Source organism: Eulemur rufifrons, chromosome 19, assembly GCF_041146395.1.
Source record: "Eulemur rufifrons isolate Redbay chromosome 19, OSU_ERuf_1, whole genome shotgun sequence".
In the NCBI taxonomy this organism is placed as follows: Eukaryota; Metazoa; Chordata; class Mammalia; order Primates; family Lemuridae; genus Eulemur; species Eulemur rufifrons.
In genome coordinates, this window is record NC_091001.1 from 87,900,302 (window position 1) to 87,925,106 (window position 24,805).

The 24,805-nt window shown below is 44.9% G+C and overlaps 1 protein-coding gene across 9 annotated transcripts in view; it reads right to left on the reverse strand.

Annotated features, from left to right (window-relative positions):
* The window catches only part of VIT (vitrin), a 105,732-nt gene that overhangs the window by 19,026 nt on the left and 61,901 nt on the right, over nt 1–24,805 (reverse strand). For 2 of the 9 annotated variants that reach the window (XM_069494214.1, XM_069494213.1), the window contains exons 7-11: nt 16,291–16,347; nt 15,019–15,084; nt 9,182–9,226; nt 7,579–7,641; nt 3,701–3,848 (exon numbers count right to left, since the gene is read on the reverse strand). In XM_069494214.1, coding sequence (XP_069350315.1) covers nt 3,701–3,848; nt 7,579–7,641; nt 9,182–9,226; nt 15,019–15,084; nt 16,291–16,347 — 379 coding nt within the window. Of the gene's footprint in view, nt 1–3,700; nt 3,849–7,578; nt 7,642–9,181; nt 9,227–15,018; nt 15,085–16,290; nt 16,348–21,197; nt 21,390–24,805 lie in introns of all 9 variants that reach the window. The other 7 variants (XM_069494207.1, XM_069494209.1, XM_069494208.1 and 4 more) reach the window with 7 other exon arrangements.

The following is a 24,805-nucleotide window of genomic DNA, read 5'->3' on the forward strand; positions in this document are numbered from 1 at the left end:
CCACAGTCATTCTGTTTACTAGAGTTCAACTAAAAGCTGCTTGCCCTGGCTGTTCTTTCATTTAGCCTTTTAGTGTATCTGTTGGCATTAAGTGCAATTATGAACCTGTTGGTTGCATAATTTTAACTTAGAATTTATGTGCAAGACAGGAGCTTGATACGTGGCCTTTTGTCCAAGCACAGTGTCTCAGTCTTCAGGGGATAGAAAGCCCATCTACTTTCTTGGCAGATGAGCAAAATCTTTGCTTTGAAGAAAATTTTGTTTGACATTTTATGGATTAACACAAGATTAATATTTGCCCTCTCCCCTGGTCATGCATTTAGCTTAGTGTTCTTGGGGAGGTCACTCAACTTCTTTGAGTCTGTATCAAATGCCTCATCTCCTGCTGGGGGTGTGTAATAACTGTGGTAGGAACACTGTGGTTGCTGACAGGTTAACACGATTGTGGGCTGGGGGCCCTGCAAGTGGTTGAGACCTCCCCTGGGTCTGGAGCAGAGGTAGGAACTCAGCCGGTGCCAGGTGAAGTTCTGGAAGAAACCGAGAGCCTGGCAGAGGGTGCTGGTCTGCTGAGAGAAGGCAGTGAGGAGGGGTGATGTACGGAGAGGAGGAGGAAGGCATGACCCATGACCCGTCAGTCCTGTGAACACTCCCCTGGGCTGCTTGGAGTGGTTTTCTGTTCCCTGGACACAAAAGATCTCTGAGTGGGATACCGAAGAATCAGGATGCACCGCATTTTGTAAATCATATCATTTTTATACATCTTGCATTTTTATTTATTTCCCTTTTGTTTCTTGTTAATATTTACTGTGAGTCTTTTAAATTCTAAGTTTTTTAAATCCTAAATTTAAAAGTCTAAATTTCGACTCAGCTCTCCTAAGGAAAACCAAGGGAAGGAATCTTGCAGGGGTGGGGGCCCAGTGGCCGTGCAGCCCAGAAGTTGTGGTCCTGGAGAAGGAGGAACTCTGAGTCACCGAGCCCTCCTCCTGTGGTTGGGTCCTCCTCAGCCCAGGCCTGTCCTTTGCGTGCTCATTCTAGATGGGGAGGTCATTCCTTTGTACGGCTTCATTTCCTCACTGTAACGTGAGGAAGAACCAGGTACTCTGTAAGGCTTCAGGGCTGTGATTCCAAGAGAGCAGGGACGATTCCAAGTGGAAGTAAGAGGGCATTAGGATCTGGTGAAGGACCCTAAATGTCACGAGAGCAGCCAGATCCCCAACCGGCCAGAAACACAGATCTACGTCTACCTCCTACCCTTTCCTGCCTTGCTCTCTTTTTCTGTATACACCAATCCCACCCGAAAAAGGAAAGATTGAAGGCAGCCACCCAGGCAGGGCAGCCAGGCAGCTGAGAACAAAGGCGACGTCAGCCGGATAGATGAACTCGTCTGTTCTCAGCCTCCTCACACCCTTCTTAGGCCGCCCTGCAATTTATTTCATTTCCCACACTCCACGGATGGATGTCTAACCTCAGCGCGACCCATCAATTCATCACTGATCCTCCCACCTAACCGGGACCCCGAGGCTGTAAGGAAGGTGGAGGCGGCGCATCTAGTCTGTTAGTCCCACGTTCATGTATCGGGTGTCTTCTGAATACAGAGCCAGTCACTGACTCGCAGAACACCAGGGCCGGCCGAGCCCTAATAAATCATCCGCTCTGACCCCCGCGCTTTACAGATGGCAGGACTCACACGGAGGGGTTAAGTGACTTGCTTAGGGTCACGCTGCGGAGCTAAGGCCAGAATTCAGATGGCCTCCGCAGCGGCTCATCGTGTTTTCTCCTCTCCCCTGTTGCCGGGGGAGGGAGAAGATGATGGATTAGCTTATGTGAGCATAAAACGGAGGGACACACACACATTTCCCGAAAGTGCTCCCAATTAGTAAGGACCCTGGATGGAAATAAGGCAGGTAGCAAGGGACTTTTTAGAAAGTAAAATTGAAAAGCATGGGGGGACGCTCTTTCTTGCGAACGGCAATCACATTAGGAAAATGAGAGAGAAAATGATTTTGGGGGTGGCATCTTTATTGTTTTTCCTTCTCTGCTACATTTGTTCCCTAATCCGTGTTCTCATCAGTAACACTATGCTCAGGCCATTTTTCTTTTCCTTGACACGTTTATCACCTTATTTTCATATTATACTATAAACCTTGGTACACAAAAGCTTTTAAAGCAGCTACTTTTAATGCAAGATAACACACCAAGTTTTGAACCCCCCCAATAAAACTAACTAGGGACATCTGGCACTAAAATGCCTACATTTTCTCCTAGAAAAGCCTGCTCTTTGTTTGCTATCTGTAAAAAGTAACACAGGAATGAAAAGCGGTTGACATTTTGAAAACAAGAAAACAATAACCAAAAAAACCCTTCTTTTCTTATTTCAAGTCAAAAGCCTCTAGACAGATCATTTGACATGGAGAGGCGGCATTTGCAGCAATTGGTTATTTTTATATAATTGACTCTGACTACAGTCAAATGCCAGTTAACTAATCTCCTAATTTTTCCTCACAAGAATAGAAGACAGTACTAAATGTGTTCCTGGAATTTAATTCTAAAAATAAAAATGTTATAGGTTCTTTTAAAAATAAAGCTTTTTGTTTATTTCTCTTAATAACACAAACATGAATATTCTACTGTCTTCGGTACAAAAACCTTGGTCAAAATGCTGCTCCAGGAGGCCCTTGGGAAACCTTTTAGGGGCTGGAGACCCCCTGGGTATTGTCAGGGGTGGATGTTTTGACTTTTCAGGTGAGTGAATAAGCTGTGGCTGCAGTTTCTCAGCAAGAGGCACCAAGGTCAATGTCATTAGTTTCCACTTTCACTGGTCCTTTGTGGAAAATGTGATGATTATCCCGCCCTCAATGGCTCTTGGTCAAAAGACCACCTACTTGTGACACATGCATGCATTTGAGATTTATGCATGCTTGCTCTTTTGATTGTTGATTGTCTGTCAATATCTATATATCTGTTTTACCGAGAAACCAATGCAGATCTGAAATAAGAGCAATTTATTATCCCAAAGAAGAGAAAAGAAGGTTGAGATTGGCTGTCAACATGAGCCCTTGACTATCACCTAAGTAAATAATAAAATGAATTGGGGGCAGTCACCTAGGTGCTTGGCTGACTGTTGAGGGGGAGCGGCCATCTTTCTCCCCACCCACTCTTCCCCATTGCCTGATGAGCTTTCCTAGCACCAGTACAGAGGCCTCAGGTTATTTGGAGAAGACAGAAGGTACAACCTAAAGCACTGTGTTCTCTAGGTGTCTTACCTACAGGTGGATAGGTTGTGGCACAGGGTGCAGTCCCTCTAACAAATGCTCTAATAGTTAGGGTTGAATGAACTTTCTTGATCTACAGAGGAGGCAATTGATGATCAGAGAGGTGAAGGCCTAGCCCAAGGTCACACAGCTTGTTAGCGGCTAAGCTAAGACTTGCACTCAGCTCTCGTAATTCCCAGACGAACAAATAATCTACCAATCATGGGTGCAAATACCATTTACTTACAAGTGTCTATTAACCTATCCTTTCCTTCAGGGAGTCTCAGATTTCTTAAATGGCATCTGGATTGTTTCAGTTTTTTTCATTTACATTTGCATTAGGGAAAAGAACAAATCTGTGCTCTAGAACATGTTGGCAATATTTGTGGCATAAAATTAAGTACGTGGCATCACTGGGTTTCTGGATTCAGAACGTTAACTGCACTCACCCATACTGAACAACACCCATCAGTGGACCGGCAGGGCCAATGTCAAGAGCTTGGGCAATGTCAGCCAGGAACTGCTTCTGGATTCGGAATCGACGTTTGCCAATGCTGGAGCTCCCATCGATTAAAAACGACAAGTCAACTTTGCAGTCTGAAGAACAGAAAAAGATTCTATTATTCTCATGATCTCCCACTGTCTCTACCAGGGCACCCTCTCATTCTTCTTTCTCCACCAGCCTCCTGAGATCCCAGTGAAAAGACAGTAAAAAAGAGATAGTAAAATGCAGGATATATTCATTATTTATACCCCAGCAGAGCTTCCCTGAGCAGCAAGGTCCAGGACACCTGGGCTAGCACTTATTTCCATAACTGTTTTAGAATTCTATGTCTCAGTCACGATTATGTTTCAGAAGCAGCGACGGCCCAGCCTAGCTTGGGAAGGCCCTCAGAATGGTCTTCTAGCCTCAGACCATAGAATTACAGACACCCCAAGGTGGGAATTCACCAAGACCAAGTCTCAAGAGCCTATGCCCTTTCACTCTCATCCTAACTTCTTAGAAATAAGTGTTAGATTTTTATAGAGGCACGAAAGAATCAGCAAGGCCAGTGCTGAGGGGAGGGCAGGAATTGTAAAACAAGAAATTGATACCAATCTTCTCCTTCACTTCCCCATGGGAGGCAACCAAAGAAATTATCCACGTATATCTATGGGATATTAGCACTTGTTTGTAGCTATCTTAGATCCATCCTTCCCTCCCTCCCTCCCTTCCTTCCTTTTCTTTGTCTCTCTCTCTCTCTCAGTTGTGATAAACATTAGGATAGTTGTTCTGGTTTAGAATCTCTGGACTTCTGTGGACATATGAAGGTTCTGATAGAGGTGGGGGAGAGTAGGGCTGCAAGCTCTTTTCAAGGTTTCAAACACTAACAGGAAAAGCCACCCAGGCTAATAGAAATCAGTGTTTTCTTTGCTCTCAACTGAAAAGATATCAACTCAATATGATAAAAACTGATCATTCAGTGCTGATCAGAGGGTCTTACTGGGAGTTATACATCCCTTTGATTAGTAAAAAGAGAAGAATGAATTAACAGTTGCAATTTGGGAGACAAATATGTTAAAAACAGAGTTTCATAGAGGGAGAAGAGAGAAAGTTAGGAGTTTCTGGGCTGGAGTAACTGAGAGGACACAGGGGCCAACAATGCCCTTTGTGGGTGGGGGAGCAGCTGCCTGTCTCGCAGGAGCACTCGCTCACCCACGCTCTCCCTGGCACGTGGCTGCAGAGGGGCTGGAGTCTTCCCGCTCTCCAGGAAGAGCAGCTCCACAGGCAGAAAGAGTTGTCAGTTTTTTTAAAAAATCTTTTAAAAAATGAAAGCAATAAATGGATCTGAGTTGACAAAGTTTTAAGCAAAAGAATTGACAAGAGGTATTTATCAATGCGTGCCACTACAGGGTTGTCACAGTAAGGAGAAAAGTTGTATGTGAGACTGTGTTTTGTTACCCTACAGTGGTGCATGGCAATCCAAACCAGAGATGCAGTAGATGACAGGGACCTGTCTGGGTCTGGCCAACTCTGCTCCATCCGGAATCAGGGCACTGATTTTGTGCCTCGGCTCATCGGCAGATCTCAAAAGCTTTTACCTCCCGTCCATCTGGGCATTCGATGTCTACTAATTAATTCTTCCTTTCAGCTGGGTTTCCTTGTCCTTTGCTGCCCCCAAACTGCCTATACCCAAGCATGACTCTCGAGATGAAGAGTGAAAGAGGCAAATAAAATCCAGAAGTGGAGTTTAAAGCTGCCACTAACACCTGGGATAAAGTGGAAGAGAAGCAGAACTGCTGTACCGATTGTTGTTGCTCCCTAAACAAGGCCAGCTCATTTTTTTCCAGGTCTGGGCTTGCAGTGTGAATTGCCGCCAGCAGGTGTCAGTGGTGTTCTTTAGGGCCGGCCGCCCACTAACACTTAACAGTTGCTAGACTCTCAGGCTCCACCCAAACCTATAGACTCAGATCTGCATTTTAACAAGGTCCCCAGGTGACTGATGTGCACAGTGAAGTTTGAGAAGTACTCTTGAGGTGGGGTTTTTCTTCCAGATGTCAGCAGATTAGTTCAACATGTCTTTTAAAATAAAATCTTTTTGGGGGAACAATTGTTAATTAGAGTAAGGGCCAGAGGGGGTTTTCTTTTTAAGAGAATAAGGTACATGGATTTTGTAGCATCTATTTTGGTTCCTCACAGACAGGTTTTCTTCCTCATTTCTTATATCGTGACCTGTGTTCAGGATTGAAACATTCATTCCACAGCTAGGTTTTAAGAACGTGAGGTGTTTCTCTATTTGCTTCATTCTCTTTACTCGCTAGCCTGATGGCTGGTGTCAAGGTTACCTTTGCTCCCCTTTCTCTGAATGTCTCAAATGACAATGGTTCCAGCTAGAGGTATGTGCTGACTGAGACTTGTGGCTTTCTCATACTGAGATGAAAATATGCTGATCTGAAAATGACAACATCAATACTAATGACTTAGTATCTCATAATTGACTTATGAAATATTCAGTATGAGTGATTTATTATGGTCACAAAAGAGGAGAGGTTGGAGGATGAGGAAGAAGAGGTAAGATCCAGCATCTGTGGGAAGCAATCTACCAATTTTTTTAATTGCTTTGTTTTTCTTCAACATGGTACAATTTTATAGATTAATGCTTTGTGTTGTCCAATGTATCAGGCCAGTGTTTCTTAACCCTGGATATACATCAGAGTCACATACCTGTCAGAGCTGCTTTTACAGCTTCAGTGAGTAAAGACTCCTGGGAATCACTCTGGACAGTGCTTCTCAAAAGTTCATGTGTATAAGACTCACTTGTTGCTATCACTTGTAGAATTAGCAGCTTTGGGCTGGAGCCTGAGACTCTGCATTTCCCAGGCCACACTTTGAGTAGCGAGATCTGGGGAGAGTCTGATATAGTAGGCATGAGGCAGGAAGTGGGCATCTTTAATTTGAAAAATGTCTTCAAGTGATTTCTGCAGCAACATTGAGCTTCACTGCCCATGGGTGGCTGCAGACTAGCAGCAACTTTCTGGAGGAATTTGCAAGTGCCTTCTTTCTGTGCCTTGCAAGGTACTACACCTTTCTGGTTTTCCTCCTTTTCTCTGGTCCCTCCTTTCTGGTATCCTCAGGCAGCTGCTCCTCTGCCTAGTGTGGTTCTTTTCCTACTCTACCCTTTCTCCTTGGGTCACATTTTCTGTTCTCGTAGACTTGGTTTTGAACCATAGCTCATTGTCTTCCAACTCTAAATTTCTGACTGGGCTGTTCCTTCTGAATGTTAGATCTGGGTAGTCATCTCTCTACCACATCCAATGTCTCAGGGAAGATGACAGACATAAACAATCTCCCTGCCTCCAACTGTCCTTCCCCAGTGTTCCTCACTGCAGGACCAGTTGCTCAAATCACCTTTAACTGCTCCCTCTCTCCCACCTCCACCCAACCCTATAGACTCTTCCTTCTCTGTATCTCTTGAATTTGCCCATTTCTCTCTATTTCCACTTCCAACTCTGAACTCCAGCAACCATCATCTCCACTGGACCACTCCTCCTGCCGATCTGCCTATATCCTCCTTTCATCCATCCTTGTCTCTCCATTCCATGCCATTCTTCGCCCTGTTGCCATAGTGATGTTTGAAAAATCTGATCTTCTCCCCCTCACACACATAGACAGTTTAAAACCTTCAAAAGCTTCCCTTTCTCCTTAGAACAAAGTGACAGAAAAGAGGAGATAAATAGATGCATGGTAGGAGAGAGGCAGGCTTGGGTGGGAGTGAGTGGGCAGAGAGGAGAGAGAGCAGATCAGATGTCAAAGCCACCCTGGGTTTCTAGTTGTCAATTAACTTACTTGGATCTCCCAGGGATACTGGCTCCAAAGACTGTGTGCTTAATTCTTCTTTTGGAACAAATCCTGGAAAGAGCAGTAAAACTTTTGGTGACTTACAAGCACAGGAAGCATCTGGCCTTACCCCAGGGAAAGGGACATAACAGATATTTACACCCAGCTCGGGGGCTTGGCTTACAGATAACTGTGCTCTTCTCCACATCACCCCCATCCTGAGAAAAATAAGAATAAATTAATATTTACTGACAGCCTACTAAAGACACAGGACTCTGCTGGGTTCTCAGGGGGATTTGAAATCAGGAGACTTGAGTTCTGCTCCTGTTAATTTATTCTATCAGACCTTTAGTTTTCTTATCTAAGCACTTTGCCAGTGTAAATTATGCCTGTGTAAAATGATGAAACTCTTAAGGTCAGAGAACATGTCTATAAACCTTCACTGTGCCCAGGGCATGTAGGTCCTCAGTCAACATTTGGTGATTGAGTCAATGAACAAAGACGTGTAAGACACAAGGAGGATAATCTAATGAGGGTTGGATGTAGGTTGGACGAGAAGGGTTTAGATAAAAGTAACTCAAATAAGAAGGTCTACAGTGCAACTCCTCTCCCCAGCTGTTTGAGACTAGAGGTAAAAATGCGAAAAGTCTCATGCTCTGAGAGTCTGTGTGAGTTGAATTTCAACCTCAGGGAGGTGGGGGTGCCTTTAGAGCCATTTACATGTGAGCCAAGTTCATAAATATACCACGGGGGGAAATAAAGACAATAAATGAGAATCCTTTTGGGCTTCGTAAGACCAAAGGGCTTTGCAGGCAGAGCAAACTTGCAGGACCGGAAGTGAGTCTCCCGGTTTTCAGGACACCCGGAAGTTCCGCAGCGGAGGAAGGTGCTGGGGTCTTTTCCTCGCTCTTGGCAGCAGTACGCTTTCCCCTAGCTTGTTATTTTTTCCAGTTTGCAAAGCACATGATTTCATCTTCCTATTAAAGGTCAGCTAGCTCATCTCACATCCTCACATCATTTAAGAAATTCGCTTTGGGTGTCTAACAGCATTTCGCAGCCAGGAACCTCTCGGGGAAACGCCCGAGGCTCGGCATTGGAGGGAGGGGGAGAAATGCAAGTCCGGAGTCCTCATCTTCACCTCGGTCTCTCCTACCAGTAAAATCTTTCCTCGTACCACGAGCTGGGAGGTCTTGTTTGTTGGAGTTTCAAACATTTAATGCAGTAAACAGCAAACAACACCCATTCATGTGAAGGGGATACCTGAATGCCATTTTGCAAAGAAGGAAGGGGAAATAGAGGAAACCAAAGGTGCTGCCAGATGGAGGGGGTCACCCGCTTGGGGGTTGGGGGACCGCCTTCTGTTTTTTTGTCTTCATGTTTGCTTTCTTCCTTTTGTTATCCAGTGTGGCCCCTTGCCCCAGGCCTCCCTAGGGAGGTTTCACTGTGCTCTTCACAGGACCCTCCTGTCGTGTCAGAGCAGGAAGCTGTTAGTAAAGCTGCTGCAGCTGAGCTCGGCCACTCGTACCACCAGATGGATTATTAGACTCTCCTAGTTCTATAATCCAGTGCATCTCGATCCGGCCATGGCTGTGAGGTTGGGCTGTATAATTACCTGCGTCCAAAAGGACTGATCCAGGTTTCCAGAAGTCCATTTCTCCTGATTTTCAAAATTAAAAAGAAACAAACTTGTTACTTAAACTAAACCATTGGAACCTCTCAAGTGAATTGCCAGAATGATAAGGTTTCCCAGCTGTGGCAGAAAGTTCAATAAAGGAGCACGGGACCAGAATATTGGAGGAAGCAACCTGCAATCTGTATGGTTTTTCCTCCTAAAGCTCTTAAAGTCAAAGGCATAAGCATCTTTGTTTGTTTCACTATGCACCAGGAATCATGGAATAATAGGAATCCTACAATTCAAAAGGACCTAAAAGTTCATCCAGTCCAAAGCCTCCCCTCCCCAACCTGCTTTGCAACATCACTGCGGAGTGGCTGGCTGGTGCTTGAACACCTCCAAAGACAGTGAATTCATTACATATTCAACCAAAGTAGTATGTTCCTTCTTGGACTGTTGAGACTGAGAAAATTTTCATTGTATCGATCTGAGATCTTTTACCCTAAATCTTGCCCCATCCACCCATCTGTCCACACTTATTAAACACTCAGTATGTGTCTATATCATCCTAGGTACAGTTGTCCTGCTTGTTTGTTTGAATTCTTTTTCTTGGAATTACCCCTTCAGGGAGCAGGCAGTTTACTCATTTCCTGAGGTTCAGCTTCTCACTGAGTGCCTCAAGCAGAATAAAGCAAAGTAGCACCTGAATTCTATATGCAATAAGATCTTCAACGCCCTTCACTGCATACTGGTGCTGCTAAAGTGGAAAGGGTAGTAGTGGGGGAGATTCTTACCGAATAATCCCTGATCTCTTTGGAGGAATCATGGCTGGGAGGGGCTCAAAGGTCGATAACCATGTTAATAAGCCTCATGAGGACACAAAAATGGCTGTTTCCTTTTCTCTCCCTCCTGCCTCTCTCCCTGGTTTCCTTCCCCCCTTCCTTTCCTCTCTTAGCTCAGAAGGCTGGGAGTATGATCAGCTGTTTTCTTTCTTTCTTTCTTTTTTAATAAAGAGTATCATTTAATGCTCACAACCCTATGAGGTAGGTACTTATTGAACAAATGAGGAAACAGGCACAGAGAATTGACTTACATCAAAACAGCTGTTTTATTTCTTAAAGGCTATCAGCTTTGCTAATAATTTCAGCAAGGCTGCCGGCTGAAATTACTAACACACTCAAAAAAGGTGATATTTTTCTTTATGTGATTAAGATGCCAGGCAGTTTTGAAAGGCGATCTGTGCTCTTGTGCATTCTGGTCTAATGGTGAGATCTGAGTTTAATCTAGCTCAGCCATTAACCAGGTGTGTGACCTTGAGCAAGTCACGTAATCTCTGTGAACCTTAATTTCGTTGTAAATAACATAAACAGATTGGGTGAGATGGTCTCTACATTTAAAATATTTATGATTTATGTTGAAACATTCTGCTTTAGTCTTATTACTCTATCGCCACCTACTGGTGAAAATATGCACTTTGTTCTTTTCTTAAATGGGCCGGTGGCTTCTCTCAATTTTTGCCCAAGGCTGACGACTTCTTTCTTTCTTTTCTTTCTTTTCTTTTCTTTTCTTTCTTTCTTTTTTTTTTTTTTTTTTGCCCAAGCACCTTTGAATGTCATGAAGATTAGAATGTTGGGTGCTGTATTACTTTATCAGGAGAAAAACAGTCCCCTGACATCAGGGATCTCCAAGCCTGTGGAAGCCTGGAAGTCTGACCTTCTATTAATGCCACTTTCATTTTGTTTGGGACAAGTTTGAACCAAATTACAGTCATCCAAAAGCTGAGGGCTGAAAAATATTTAGACAGCTGAGACTTGGTGTTTTTTGGACTTGGTAGTAATGAGAAGTAAATTTGTAAGAACATTTGTATTCTGGCATCAAGGAGAACATTTTAAGAACATTTGTATTCTGGCATCAAGGGTGGTATTGGAGGAAAAAGAAGTCAGGAGACCCATCCTGGGTCTACCAAAGACTAGCTGGGGGCCTTAGGGGTTCACCTCCCTTCTCTGCAGTTCACCTACAGTTTTTTCAGTGTTGAGCTGAGGTCGTAAGGACTTTCCCTGCCCTGTCTCACATAGAGGGAACTCAGAGGAGGTAAATGTGTATAAAATCATTCTGAAAAGTGTAAGTCACTCTTAAAAAAACAGGAGATTGTTTTTGTGATAATCCTTGCTTGGTCATCTCACAGATACAGCCAGGTCTAAGAGAAGTATTGGTTCTGAATGATTTCCATGGTAAAAATATAGAATCCATGGTAAAAATATACAATTCATCAACATTTATTGAGTGCTTGCTCAGTGACAGGCACTGACTAAGCACTTTATACATGTTAAGTCACAATAACCCTGTGAGTTAGGCACAACTATGACCCCATTTTATAGGTGAGGAAACTGGTGCACAGGGAGTGGCAGAGCAGAACTTTACACCCAGGCAGTCCGGCCCCGGAGCCTGCACGTAAGCACCATCTGTTGATCACATCATCGAGGTAAGTCACAGACATCGTCGTGTCCGCATCTCAGGGCACTTGGTTAGGCCACTGAAGAGGTAGGCCTGGCACAGCCACGTGTAACTCATGCTAATGTAGCTGAGTCTTCAAAGTACCCAGAACCATCTCTGCTCCTAAAACCCTGGAGATGGTATTTATGCTGGTTACAGCTCATTCTGTTCTCCTGCACATCTGGAAGTCACCACCATGGGACCCAAGTGGCAGCTGCGACACATGACCTTTAGGGCTCTCAAGTTTTGTAAGACAGAGCTCAGGTGGCATTTTCAGCTCCTTGGTTTCTCCCCAGTGACTCCCCGGGGGTGCAGTTTTTAGGAGGCAGTGGCAGTCTGAAGGGCAGCAGGCCTGTGGGGCCTCCTCGGAGAGCTTCCTCTTGCTGCACTGGAGTGAGGCGGGGCAGGGCGCTGCAGCTGTGCCGGAGGTGTTGGCATGCTGGCAGCGCATGCGTCACAGAAGGACTTTCAGAGAAGGCTGCGGACAGCCTGGGGTCCTGGGCACCAGCTGTCACACTGTGAAGCATCACAGTCCCAGGTTTATAAGTGGGTTGCCCTTCAAGGCTTGGTATGGGGTATTTGTTTGGAACCTGACAGCCTTTTCTCATGGAAACAACATTAACTCCATGGTTAGAGTTTCCAGGCCAGTGAAGCTTATTTGACTCACACAGAGTTCATGGTACCATGAAGCCAACCAGCACCAGGATGGCTCTGAGGAAAAGTCACCGAGTTCTAACCTGATTCATCAGGAGCTCGCCATCCCCACCTCCTCCCGGAATACAGCAGGGGCAGCCTGCCCCGACTCAGAGGGCCCTGGGAGGAGGAGCAGGGGTCTGGCTGTGGGGCCCCTGATGGCTCTGCAGGGGGAGAGTGTGGGGCCTGTGAAGGCAGAAGCTCCAGCAGCAGAATCCTAGCATTTGAAAATATTTGGTTCCGCTTTGTAGTTCTAACATACACAGTGGCTGACATATAGTATACTCGACAAATATTTGTTAAAATTAAGTAACAGTTCCCCTACAGTGAGAATGATGGCTTACATAAGGGCTGTACAAAGTTGTATCTGTGGGCAGAAGGCATTACTCATGGGTCATAAGCTTGATGTCCTGGGGTGGGAGGGGATGAAAAGTTGAGCCCGACATCATTAGGTTCATATGGAGCTGCTTGTGTCTGTTAATGTGCTGATCTAAACACAAAAGAAGTGTTTAGTGGGGATCATAGGAGTCGGTGGTCCCATGTGATGTATTTTTATCAATGACAGTAATGGAGACAGGTGGCATGTTTATCAGTTATACAGATGATACAAAGATCAGAAGGAGAAATTGAGAGTCAGAAAAACTGCAACAGTAAACTAAGGGAGGATTTAATGGAGATATATGTGATATTCCACCTTGGGATCAAAAACTCAATTGCATGTAGACAGGATTGGGGGGACCTGCTTCTACAGAAGTAAAAGAGATAAAATCTCGGGGACACTCCTTATCGCAAGCTCAGCAGTAGGTAAGCCAATGTTGAGACTGGGCATCCCCCAAGCGGAACGTGGGATGTTTTAGTGGAGGCAGAGTATTTAGGACAAGAGAGGCAATTCCCTGGCGCAAAACCCTTGTAGGACTGTGTTCTGCTCAGGGTCCCTGTTCTATGAATCGTTAATAGTCTGTAGTTTAGCTAGAGGGTGTACTGCCACGTCATGTAAGGACCTACTCTGGGGATTGGAGAAGTTTACCCTGGAAAAGATGAGACATATCAGAAGACATGAAGTCTAGCTGCATATATTTGAGTCTCTCAAATTTGAGAGACTCTCAGGGAGTCTTGGCTTCTTCATGCTCTTAAAAATTATTGGAGACCCTAAAGAGCTTTTGTTTGTGTAGGGTTATATCTGTTGATTTTTATCATTTAGAAATTGCAACTATGCATTCTCTCATGTGAAACAGAATATTAACTAGAAATTTATTTACTATTCATTGATTTAAAAATAATAGAACTATTATATTTTAACACAAATACCATTGTTAAACGAAAAATAACTTCCAAAACAAAAAGAGTTCAGTAACAAGGGTGGCAAACGTCTTCGATGTCTGTCATAATATTATATAAGACATCTGGAATCGGATGTCGGCTCCTGCAGCCAATCTGTTGTGATACATTGTTTTTGTTAAGCATATGGAGAAAATCTGTCCTCATGCAGACAGGTAGTCAGAGAAGGGAGAACTTTGAAGAATCCCTCAAAGCAGGGTCCTCGAGCCACACTTGGAGAACAGCTGGATTAGACAAATTAGGAGCGATGAGCTGAAGTTCTGGATAGTTATTAATATGTCTAATGCCGCTGCTTATTGAAGCAGCTGGGAAATTCCCTACCACTTGAAATGATCTGACATAGGGTAAAAGCCTCAGTCTAGCACACCATAAGGGATTCATTTTTAGGTGAGAAATTAGACAAGATGTACTTTATACAATTCTTTCCAATTCCATGATGTGAGGATTTTATAGCTGAGGCAACTGGGCGACTTGCCTGAGATACATGACTATATCTGAGGGGAGAACTGGTTCAAGGGCATCTAAGAACCCCAAACTCAGGCTGTGCAAACGGTGTCCTCCCCCTTCAGGAGCCACAGTGGGGCTTCATAACTAGTGTAGCTCTGAGCACCTGCGGGCTGGGAGCATCCTCCAAGGCAAGGACACGCTGCAGGGTCATGGGAGGGTCTGAGGCTCTCAGAGCAAAGTTGCAGGGATGATGGTGAGGAGCAGTAGAACGGGTAGGATTTGAGGGCAAAAAGGGAACTAGGAACACCTGTGTGGGTCACAGAGCCCCTGTAATGACTGGGGCATGAAGGAGCATGGAGAAGAACAGAGCTTCTCAGAGCTGTAGAACTGGAGGCCAGTAAGGTTAGAAAAAAGGGACTGAGGCCAAATGTATTTAGCAGATACAACCTTGGAACAAACCTAATGTTGTCAGGTGGTATAAAAACTGGAGATGATGAAGGGTAATGTGCCTCCTTCCAGCCACCTCCCGTGCCACGTGTGGTTCATGCGGCGTGTCTGGGTATTTGCACTTTGCTCCAGAGGCCAGCCCAGGGATGCTTAGCTAGGGAACCTCTCAAGGGCACATAAAGTCATGACAGCCCTTGGGCATCTGAGTTGACAGAGATTTTCTCTCAGACACACTGAGAACAGACAGATCAAAGAGACATTTTCTTGAGGTTAAGATAATTTGGCAGGCCCCCAAAACTCTGGTGACCTGGAGTTGAGCTGCAGAGGCCAAACGCGAGCGTGTGTGGAGGTCTGTGTGTCTGCAGGTGCCGCAGAGCAGGTTCCCAGGGAGCAGGGACGGTAGGCAGAGGGCAGCTTACCCAGACTGACGTCCGCTCCGACAGGCTTCTGGAAGGCAGCTCCCGAAGAATCCTGCCTTTGGACACCTGAGGGGATCACACAGGGTCAGCTGATTTCCATGCGTCAGCAGACTGCTTCCTGCCCTTGTTTCGCCCCTGTTCAAAGTGACCCTAGCTCAGATTTTCCTTGGAAGTCTGCCGAACTCTCTGTGGTTGGCTCTACTTTTGGGGATTGTAAAGTAGGCAGAGATTCTGGCCAAGGGGAAGGTGGAAAGAGTGCCCCATGGCTTGGCCTCCTGAACAGCCATGGGCTTGATGAGGCCTAAGATGGCCTTGGAGTCCTTGCCCTGCCCGCTGTTCTGATTCTTAAGCCCTTTTGTCCAGGACAACGGCGTGGACATTGGCAAAGGTGCAACTGTGAGCTTGCGTGGAAGCTGCTCCCCCTGATCAGGGGACCCCATGGAGCCCCTGCTCTGATGCGGTATCAAAGCAAAACAACCTACAGTTTCTAAGAGCATGTGGAGGGCAGAGGAGTAGCCCCCAGCAGGAGGAAGACCCGAACACCTCCCACTGCAGGACCTGACCTCTGATCCTAGTGCCCTCGGCTTTAAAGGGAATGGTAAACTTCCACCAAGTCTATCAGCTCATGGGCCTGGCCCGGAGCAGAGTTTGTAGAAAACATCGAACCCTGCTCCATTTTCCTCTCTCATCTCTGCAGGCCTCAACAGCGCCACAGAGAGAAGAATTTGCTAGATTCCCAGTTCTTGGGCCAAACTACTAAGGGGCACACAGAAGTGAAGAACGCCAGGGGAGTCAGAATTTATAGGTGAATTCCCAGAGGCAAGACAACGTATTTCTAGCTCCTGAATTATAGAAATACTCAAGCAAGAGAGAGAGAAAAAAAAAAAAAAAAAGGAAAAGCCCTTTCCTGGGAGATGATAAAAATTTCCTTCACTCTTTCACACTAGTTCCTCAAAAATAGACCCCAGAGAATATCACTTTTCAGGTTAATAAAAGCCTGGTTACTGAATCCTTAGGAATTTCTATCACAACGTCTATAAAAGTTGCCTCAAGGGAAAGGAAAGTAGGTAAATGCTTTGCTTACTTAGCGACTTCTTTACTTTTCATACAAGTTTCCTTCAAGCTGGACCCTGAGTGGTATCTTCTGTTGGCCTAACTGGTTTAATGTTCTCTGTCCAAATCCAAATCAAATGGCAAAGATTTGGAAAGATGATCCCCATGTAAACAAGCTTAACTTTCATCAGTAGCTAGAAAGGGAGTTCAAGTTCTCACCTGGATTGGCTCCGGGCCTGTTTTGGCTGCTCGTGTAGGTAGGGGTGGACCATAGATCTGTAAGAACATTCGACTCGTCAGAGCATGAATTTTAATTGAACTTTTCTCATTCTTTCCATGGTCCAACCTAGCAAGACATTGCCAAGGTCAGAACCAAGGTAAAGCTTTGTCCTTGCTTGGTCTGAACCTGCCCTGGAGGAAACATTGAAATGGAAAAACAAAATGGGTTTAACTTAAAACACTGATTAAAAATTTCAGGTAATGATAGCCCTTGTATTTCACAATTATCAAAGTATCTTTTACTAAAGTGCCATATTTCTTTATACTCGATTATTCTTGCAATAATTCTCCTCAGCTGTACCACTCATGGGGAGGTTAAAGTAATCTTTCAACAGAAATGTCACTTAACATTTAACAATCTGCTTAAACTGTGTTAACATGGTGTCGATGCAGATAGCATTAGCTTTCAGTCATTTTTAGAGGTACACAATGGGTTGTCTTTAATTGCTCCGAGAGAGAATCAAATGCACTTCAGCATTCATTATTTATTGGGCAATTTCTCTGAAGCAAGGTTTTAAAAGGGAGATGGGGAGAAATAGGGGATGGAGGAGGACATAAAAACCAGCTGAGGGAAAGAACCAAGTGTCATGGAGGAGACGAGAAAACATATTAATATCATGGGGAAAATCTCAATTTCTCTTAGAATTGGATGTATCTGTGGCTTTTGACTCTTTTTGTCTTTGTTCCAATTATTTGTAACAAACTCAGAAGAGTATCTTTATTTTCTAATTGTACATATAATACAGTCTTACTGTAAAAAAATTATATACTAAGCATAAAAGCAATCAGTAACTATCCTCTCTCCAGCAGTTACGGGTTGATGATTTTGGTCTATAGAGTTGTATCCCTTTCTCTACACATATGTTGTCATATACGACACACAGTTACAGAAAGGAGACTGGTACCCTTGCTGTTTTGTAACTTGCTCACAGGCCAGTCTTCTCCAGTCAGTGAGCGCACATACTCCTCAGCATTTTAATAGCTGTACAGTACCTTCTTTAACTGTTCTAATGATGGACAACTAACTTGTTTGTTTTTACTATGAACAACGTCTGTGTTCATGCTTCTTTTCACCCTTGGCTGACAGTTACCTTAGGATATATTCCTGTAAGTATGAATTCTGGGTCATTTGTTCACACTCTTGCCAAAACTGTTATCAATTCCCAATGTGAACTGGTGAGAAATGGCATCTTGTTAGTTTGCACTTATGTGATTCCTGGTGAAGTTGAACATCTTTTCAAAGAATATTTATTGGCCATTTGTAGTTCTTCTACTGTGGCTTGCCTGGTCATGATCTTTCCCCATTTTTCTTTTGGAATTTTTGTCTTTTTCTTACTATGTAAGAAACTTACTTTGTTAAGACTGGGTTTTGAGGAAAGCCGCCTCCAGACCCCTTAAGGAAGATAAACTTTCACAGGTGAGATTAATGTTGGTGAGAAGGGAAATTGCACGTAGAAGGAACGGGCAGTGACAGATGTTGGTCTCTCTTGCTACCTCCAGTTTCGCACTTCCTCCCGCTTAGCTGCCCGTGGTCAGGGGTGGGGCCGGGAGTAGACAGGTGAACCATCTCAGTCATCGCCATGCTTGCCACTGGGTGGCGCTCTTCTTCGCCTCCCAGGTCTACCCCGGTTGTGGACGCATTTAATCTAGATCAGCTGAGGCCACCATGGCACTTCTTGAAATGAACCTGACTAGGAAGACAAAGGAGGGTGCAGCCACTCCACCTGCAGAGCCTGTGGTAGCTTCAGCTGGCCCAATGGTTGGGCCTGGAGGGATTTTCTGTCTTTTCCAGAACACTTTCCTAAGCCTGTCTCTAGATCTGCCTTTCCCAGGAAGAACTGCCTTACTCTTGCCCCTATGAGAAGTCTTGGCTCCCTTAGCCCCAGCCTTGATTTGCTCCTTTCTGTCTTGGTTTGCACATTCATGGGTCAGTTAAGGGGCCATGTTGGGGTGGTGGTGTCCAGCCCGGTGTTCCTTGGAGTCCTTCCACCTGCATCAGCTCCTCTGCATGGGCTGGGGGAGCCCCTGTCTCTTCTACTCTCCACTGAACTCTCTCCAAGGTCCTATGTCTTGTCCGAGAGGCAGCTCTTTACCTCATTGTACACCAAAAATGACGCTTAGACCCCCAACACAGGTACCTCCTATTCTGGCTACACCCTTTTTGGGTGTCCTAAACTGAAGTGACCTGCTGCAGGGATCTTGGTGGGATGTGTCCACTGATGTAGCTCAGATCCTAGAACAGTGCCTGACACACAGCAGGCATTCAATTAATATTTGTTGAATGAGTAAATGAATTAGGTTTTACGTGAACACCCTGTCCACAACCACTTCTAGAATCATTTGCCTAAAGTCACATATGTAAGAGAAAAAAATAAAAACACCCTTAATAGATGCAATAACAGCAACTCACTTGTCTATTAGCAGTATGAGGAGAGTTGCTCTCTTATTTTTAGTTCATTTGGAGAAAAAAAAAGTTATCTAAATGCTAAATATTAGTTAGTATAGTTGGGCTAAAATATCACAGCAAATATCTACAGCCATACATTAAGATAGGCACTCATGAAAGTAGACTGGTGGTTACCTAGGGCTGGGAGGTGGGGGGCTAGGGGAAATGGTGAATGACTGTTCATGGGTAGGGGGTTTCTTTTGGGGGTGATGAAAATGTGCTAGAATTGATTGTGGTGATGGCCATGCAACTCTATAAACATACCAAAACCTATTGAATTGTACACTATAGATAGACAAATTGTATGGTATGTGAAAAATATCTCAATAAAACCATTATTGAAAAAAGACATAGACCTTTAAACATCAAATTTCACATCTTTTTATGCTTAGAGAAAATCCTTTGAGTAGGTGGTACAATTTTTAAAAAGTCCTTCCTCTCTCCCCAATTTGGCCATTACAGTGGCTTCCGCCCAGAGCGCTTGCCCCGAGGATTTGTCTAGCAGTCTGTGGGTCGGCATGGGAGCGGGAGCTGGACAAGGATGAAGAAGGAACACTGATGGGCTCGGAGGCTGTTGTCCAAAGCCCCTGTCCCCAGGCCAGGAATAATGAAGCTTTGCCAGGGTGGGAACCACTACTTCAAGGTTCTTGAGGTTTTCCACCAACAGAGCCCAACTTGCAACAGGGTTTCCAAGCTCTCGGTGTAGCCAAATAAATATGCCACATGTTTAATTATACGTGTTATGTAAGGAATTGATGTTCTCTAAGGAGACAAACAACTTAAATACTCAAAAATCTTTGAAAGAATCAAGAAATCTAAAGTCAAGAGGCTGAAATTTAAAAAAAAACAAACAGTTCTGGCCAAAGGACCCCTGTTAACCCTTCCTCCCAGCATCCTTGCGAAATAATTATTTCTCTTTTGCTCTCAGGTACTGGGTGCCTCTGTTAATAGTCGTCTGAGTTAAACAAGAATAGGATGGTGGGGAATTGTTTGATGCATTTCAGAACCTCAAAAATTATTTTTATGGCATTTTTATTTCAGGACTTTATAACACAGCTTTTTCCATGAGTCATCTGTAAAAGGGAATAATAATAATAATCCCTATTTCAGACCATTCTTGGGAAGATTAAATAAAATAATGCATGTGGTGTGCCTGGCACAGGGAAGGTATGGACTTCACGAATTCTGTTATTTATTATTGATCACATAAGAAGTTGGCTGGGTCGAGCACCCTCTAATCTTGCCACCCAGCCATGCTGAGGTGTGCTCTGCCCAGGCCTGTGCTGTTCATCTCTTGGCAGGAATGCCCCCCTGCAAGGGTCAGAGGAGAGCCAGGCTACTGGAGTTTGAATTCCAGATTTGCTACTTCCTAGCTGTGTGAACGGGCCAGTTTCTTCACCCCGATACTTCATGGTACCCTCACTAACACAATGAATTATTCAAATTAGAAGTAATAAATCTACTTCATAGGGTTGTTATGAAGGAGTCCATAGGCTGATATTTGCAAGGTGTTTAGAAAAGTATCTAGGGCGTTGAAAGTGCTGATTCACATTTGTTAGATGGAAAGATGGACAGACAGACAGCTGGGCTCCACTGTGTGAGGGGCAGGGCCGCTGTGTGGCAGTAGTGACAGGAAGCTGGAGGTGAGGCTGAGAAAAACAAGTCCCAAGCTCTTCCTCCTAGAAGGAAAAAGTGGCGCCCGGTGGGAAATACTCAGAAGGAGTTGCAGGGGCAACAGTTGTACTCCCCCTCCAGCCTTTAGAAATGAGACGGGTGCCGGTGAGCCCAGGCTGGCATAGACACAGGCCTGTGCAGAAACTGGAAATTGGATTATCAGATGAGCTCTTAAGGCTCTGTTTGATGTAGTGCTGAGATGAATTCCTTAAACTTGACCTTAGGAAAACCTTAAACATGATTTAAGAGATGGATAAAAATGGTAAGACAAAAGCAATTTGAAAAGGAACACAAATTTTAGCTATCTGACTTTTCCTAAAGGGACTCTTGGTTTTGTTTGTTTTTAATATTTGAAGACTTCCAGGTGTATACCATTTGTCACTTAAGAAACAGCAACAATAACCAAAAAAAAAAAAAAAAAAAACCCTAACAGTGTTTATGTAGAAACCTACTATCCCTTCAGCTGAGCTTTTTGATGAAATGAGGATTTTGCAATGGGAAAGTTTTACTTAATATCCCACCTTCAAATGTGTGGTAACAGCAGTCCTATTTTTGAATCTATATCCTCCCTTGAACCTGGGAGGACACAACCGCATACCCTGGGTGTGTTCCCCATTCACCCAGCTCAAAAGGTGGGAGAGGGGCACCGCGTATAGGGGTTCAGACAGGGCTGTTACTCCAAAACCCCATCTCCCACTTTCCCAGCACACACGGTCCACCTACTGACCCATCTCCCGGCTCCTGTGGCCCACGGGCTGTGGTCTGGCGCTGCTGGTGGTAGAAGCTGCGGATGGGGATGGCTTTGGCAAGGTGGTGTGGCTGGCTTCGGCTGTGGTGACAGCCAGAACTTGCGTCAGAGTGACTGGCTGTGAGGTTGTCCCTGGAACGGAGGGTCTCTCATAAGCTTTTGTGGTCTCACCTGTAAGAAAATGGAATTAGACCCATGCCCACAAAATAGCCTTTTGGCTCCTACAGGACTAGAAATAAAATATATGTTTATTGAACACTAGCTATGAACCAAGACCTATGCTAGCCGCTGCAGAGGGGGACATCCAAATAAAGGGCCCACAGTTCTTGCCTAAAGGGATGTATTATATAAACTCAGAGCAATACGCTAATCAACAAACCAAAGATTAAATAACAATAAAATAATTAAATGAAAGTTCAAAACTACAGCAACATAGAATATAGACAAGGCAGAACATGGTTAATTGCTGAATTAATGGTTCATGGACTTTTTTTTTTTTTTCTGTTTCAAGTAGCCTTGGCTTTGGAATAGAAGGTACTTTGGGAGCTTTCTATGACTTTTTCTTAGAGAATGCATTCTTGATAGTCTAGTTTAGGTTGGTTCATGACTAGTCATCTAACTCCGCTGGGCCTCAGTTTCCTCATCTGTAAAATGGGGTAATGGAACTAACTAGATGGTGAAGATCATCTAGATTCTACTTCTCAACTGTGCTCTTCATCCCCGGTTTTAAAGGCCTGTGTTGTTGCCTCCCTGTAAAGCATGGTTCACTTTGCTAGTGCTCTAATGCCCCGAGCACATCTCTGAAGGCTTAGAGCAAGGGAGTGGCTACTCAGTGGCCTCAGGATCGTCTTGAGAACTGTGGGTCTGTGACAGAGGGAGACACGCAGTGGCCCCCAAAGTGAGCAGCTTCTTAGTCCTGGGAGGGAACAACCACCCACTGGTGCTCGTGCCTGCCGGGCCGCATTGGTGGCGTGCAAGCTGCCATACCTGTGTGTCTGCATGAGCTTCCTGGGGCTGCTGTAACAACCACCGCAAACTTGGTGGCTTAAAACAACAGAAACATATTCACTCACTGTTCTAGAGGCCAGAAGTCCAAAATCAATATCACTGGGCCAAAGTCAAGGTGTCAGCAGCACTGAGCTCCCTCTAGAGCGGAATCTGTTTCTTGCCTTTTGCAGTTTCTGCTGGCTGCTGGCATTCCTTGGCTTGTGGCCGTGCTGCCTCAGTCTTCAAGGCCAGCACCCTCAATTCCTCTTCTGTTCCATCTTCCCATGACCTTCTCCTCTGTGAGTGTGAAATAGTCTCCCTTTGCCTTCCTTTTACAAACATGCATGTGATTGCACTTAGGACCCACCCAGATAATCCAGAATAATCTTCCCATCTTGAGATCCTTAATTTAATCACATTAGCAAAGCACCCCCACCAGTTGTTTTTGTTTTTGTTTTTTTTGCCATATAAGGAAACATTTATAGGTTCCAGGATTAGGACGTGAATATCTTTTCAGGGGCATTTTGCAGCTTTCTACAGCATCCCAGCTCTAGCCTTAACTCTGCTTAGGATTCGTGCATTTTCTGCACAGGACAGCGGACCAAAGGGATAACATCTGAGATAAGAAGGTGCTTCCCTCTTCGTGGGAACCATCCAAATTCCTCTTTGACATTGCACAGAATCCTGGGAAAATCACATGAGAACCACAGACCCGGCCCAGCCATGCAGACAAACGCGTGGTGGGTTTGCCCGGCACTGGCACCTGCTCACCTCCCCACCCTGACTCTGTCACCTTCTGCGGGAATCATAGCATCAACTGAGGAGAGCAGGACAGCAAACAGCAGCCCTGGAATTGGGCTGGAATTCAGCCATTCCCTCTGCCCTTGCAGGCGTTAGTGGTCAAGGTAGGAAGCAGATCTTTCACTTGCCCCGTTTCTTGCTAACGGTTGGTTGCCTTTAAATCTGCCTGTGGACCGAGCCAGACAAATCACTAAAGAGCTGGCAGCAGCCTCAGGGCTTCAGCCTGTCTTCAAGTCATCCCCGGGCAAAACCAAATCTGCCTGATTTATGACAGTTCCATCACTTTAAAGGGATTGAGCTTTCCTAAGGAGTAGTCGGGAAGTTTCTAATTTCTCCAAAGTACTCTGTCTTACCCTCAGGTAAATGCTACCAGGCATTAATGCCTCTTTGGGGAGATGCAGGCCCCAGTTTGATCTGCTTCATCTAGGGAAAAGCCATTTAACGGAATCACTTGTATATTTTATGAAATAGGATATAATTAATAATTTGGAGAGAGATATGTAAATAAGCTGACAATACATTTTACTTGTAAATTATTCATTAAACTGCAATGTCCTCAAAATAAAACTACTTGGAAGTAGTGAACATTTTTGCCACCTTAAACATATATACTGGAGATCTGAATGATCTTTTTCTCACACCATTGGCTAATTCCAAGGCTCCTGATGACTTCAGCCTGCCATTGCTAATACTGATTTGCTAGAGAGAGGTTAAATATCCCGAGGGCAGCCTCTGTCACTTGATTGTAACGCAGATGCTTTCAAGCCCATCATAAATTCAACCAGCACAGCCCTGGGCTTCCACGGGCTGTTGTTTTTGCCTGCTGTCCTTCAGGGATGAGAACTGTCTTTAAGAGGGGAGACAGAGAAAAATCACCCCTCCTACCCCAAGCGCTCCCAATTCCTTACTGAACCTAATGCCCTTGATTTGATCCAAAGTGAATTCTTCATGGAACCAGGTTCTTTTTGAACAACTTGGAATAAAACCTGTAAAATAGTTTCTTTATACAATCTCAGATGCATGGAGGTGTGATCTTTTTTCAAAGATTTTCATGGGAAAGCGTTTCAAAACTCCTCTTGGGCTGTGAACATAGTCTTCTTTCGGACACGGTCAAGAACAGCTCCAGACAGCCGCCTTCTCCACAGCAGCAGGCGGAGCCTCGGACCTCCCTCCCTCCACCGGCTCCTCCTCGTTGGAATCACAGTGGGGGTGTTAAAAATGCAGAGATTCTGATTCACTCGACCTGGGGTGGGCCTGGGAAGTCGGAATTGAGAACCATAGCCAGGGCCGGGCTGGACTGGTGGCAGCACCTTCCCCGGCCTTGCTGCTAAAGCTTTCTGAGCCTGGCTCCCTTTGCTGTAAAATGGGGATGGGCATTCCTGCTTGGCAGGGCCACTGTCACGATTAGAGATCGTGTCTACAGGGGGCCTACACAGTGCTTGGCACACAGCAGGCATTTGGGAAGTGGTAGTAGCTGACATTTATCCTCCTGCTGTGCTTCCCCTCTCCTGGTGAAGAACAGTGCTGTCAGTGAGGGCAGTGACGGAGACTGAAGCCAGCGTAGCAGCAGTGCTTGGAGGTCAGAGTGGTGCGGAAGATTTGGTTGTCCCCACCACTAACCTATTGCGTCCGGACTCAGGGTTATATACAAGGGCAGGCATCTCACATTCATTGAGCATCTATTGTGTGCCAGGCACTGCAATGGCCTCTTTCACATACGCATTCACATCAGATGTTAATCACAGACCAGGAAGTTCACCTAAGTAGTCCTCTTTTTAAGATAGGGAACAGGTTTTTCA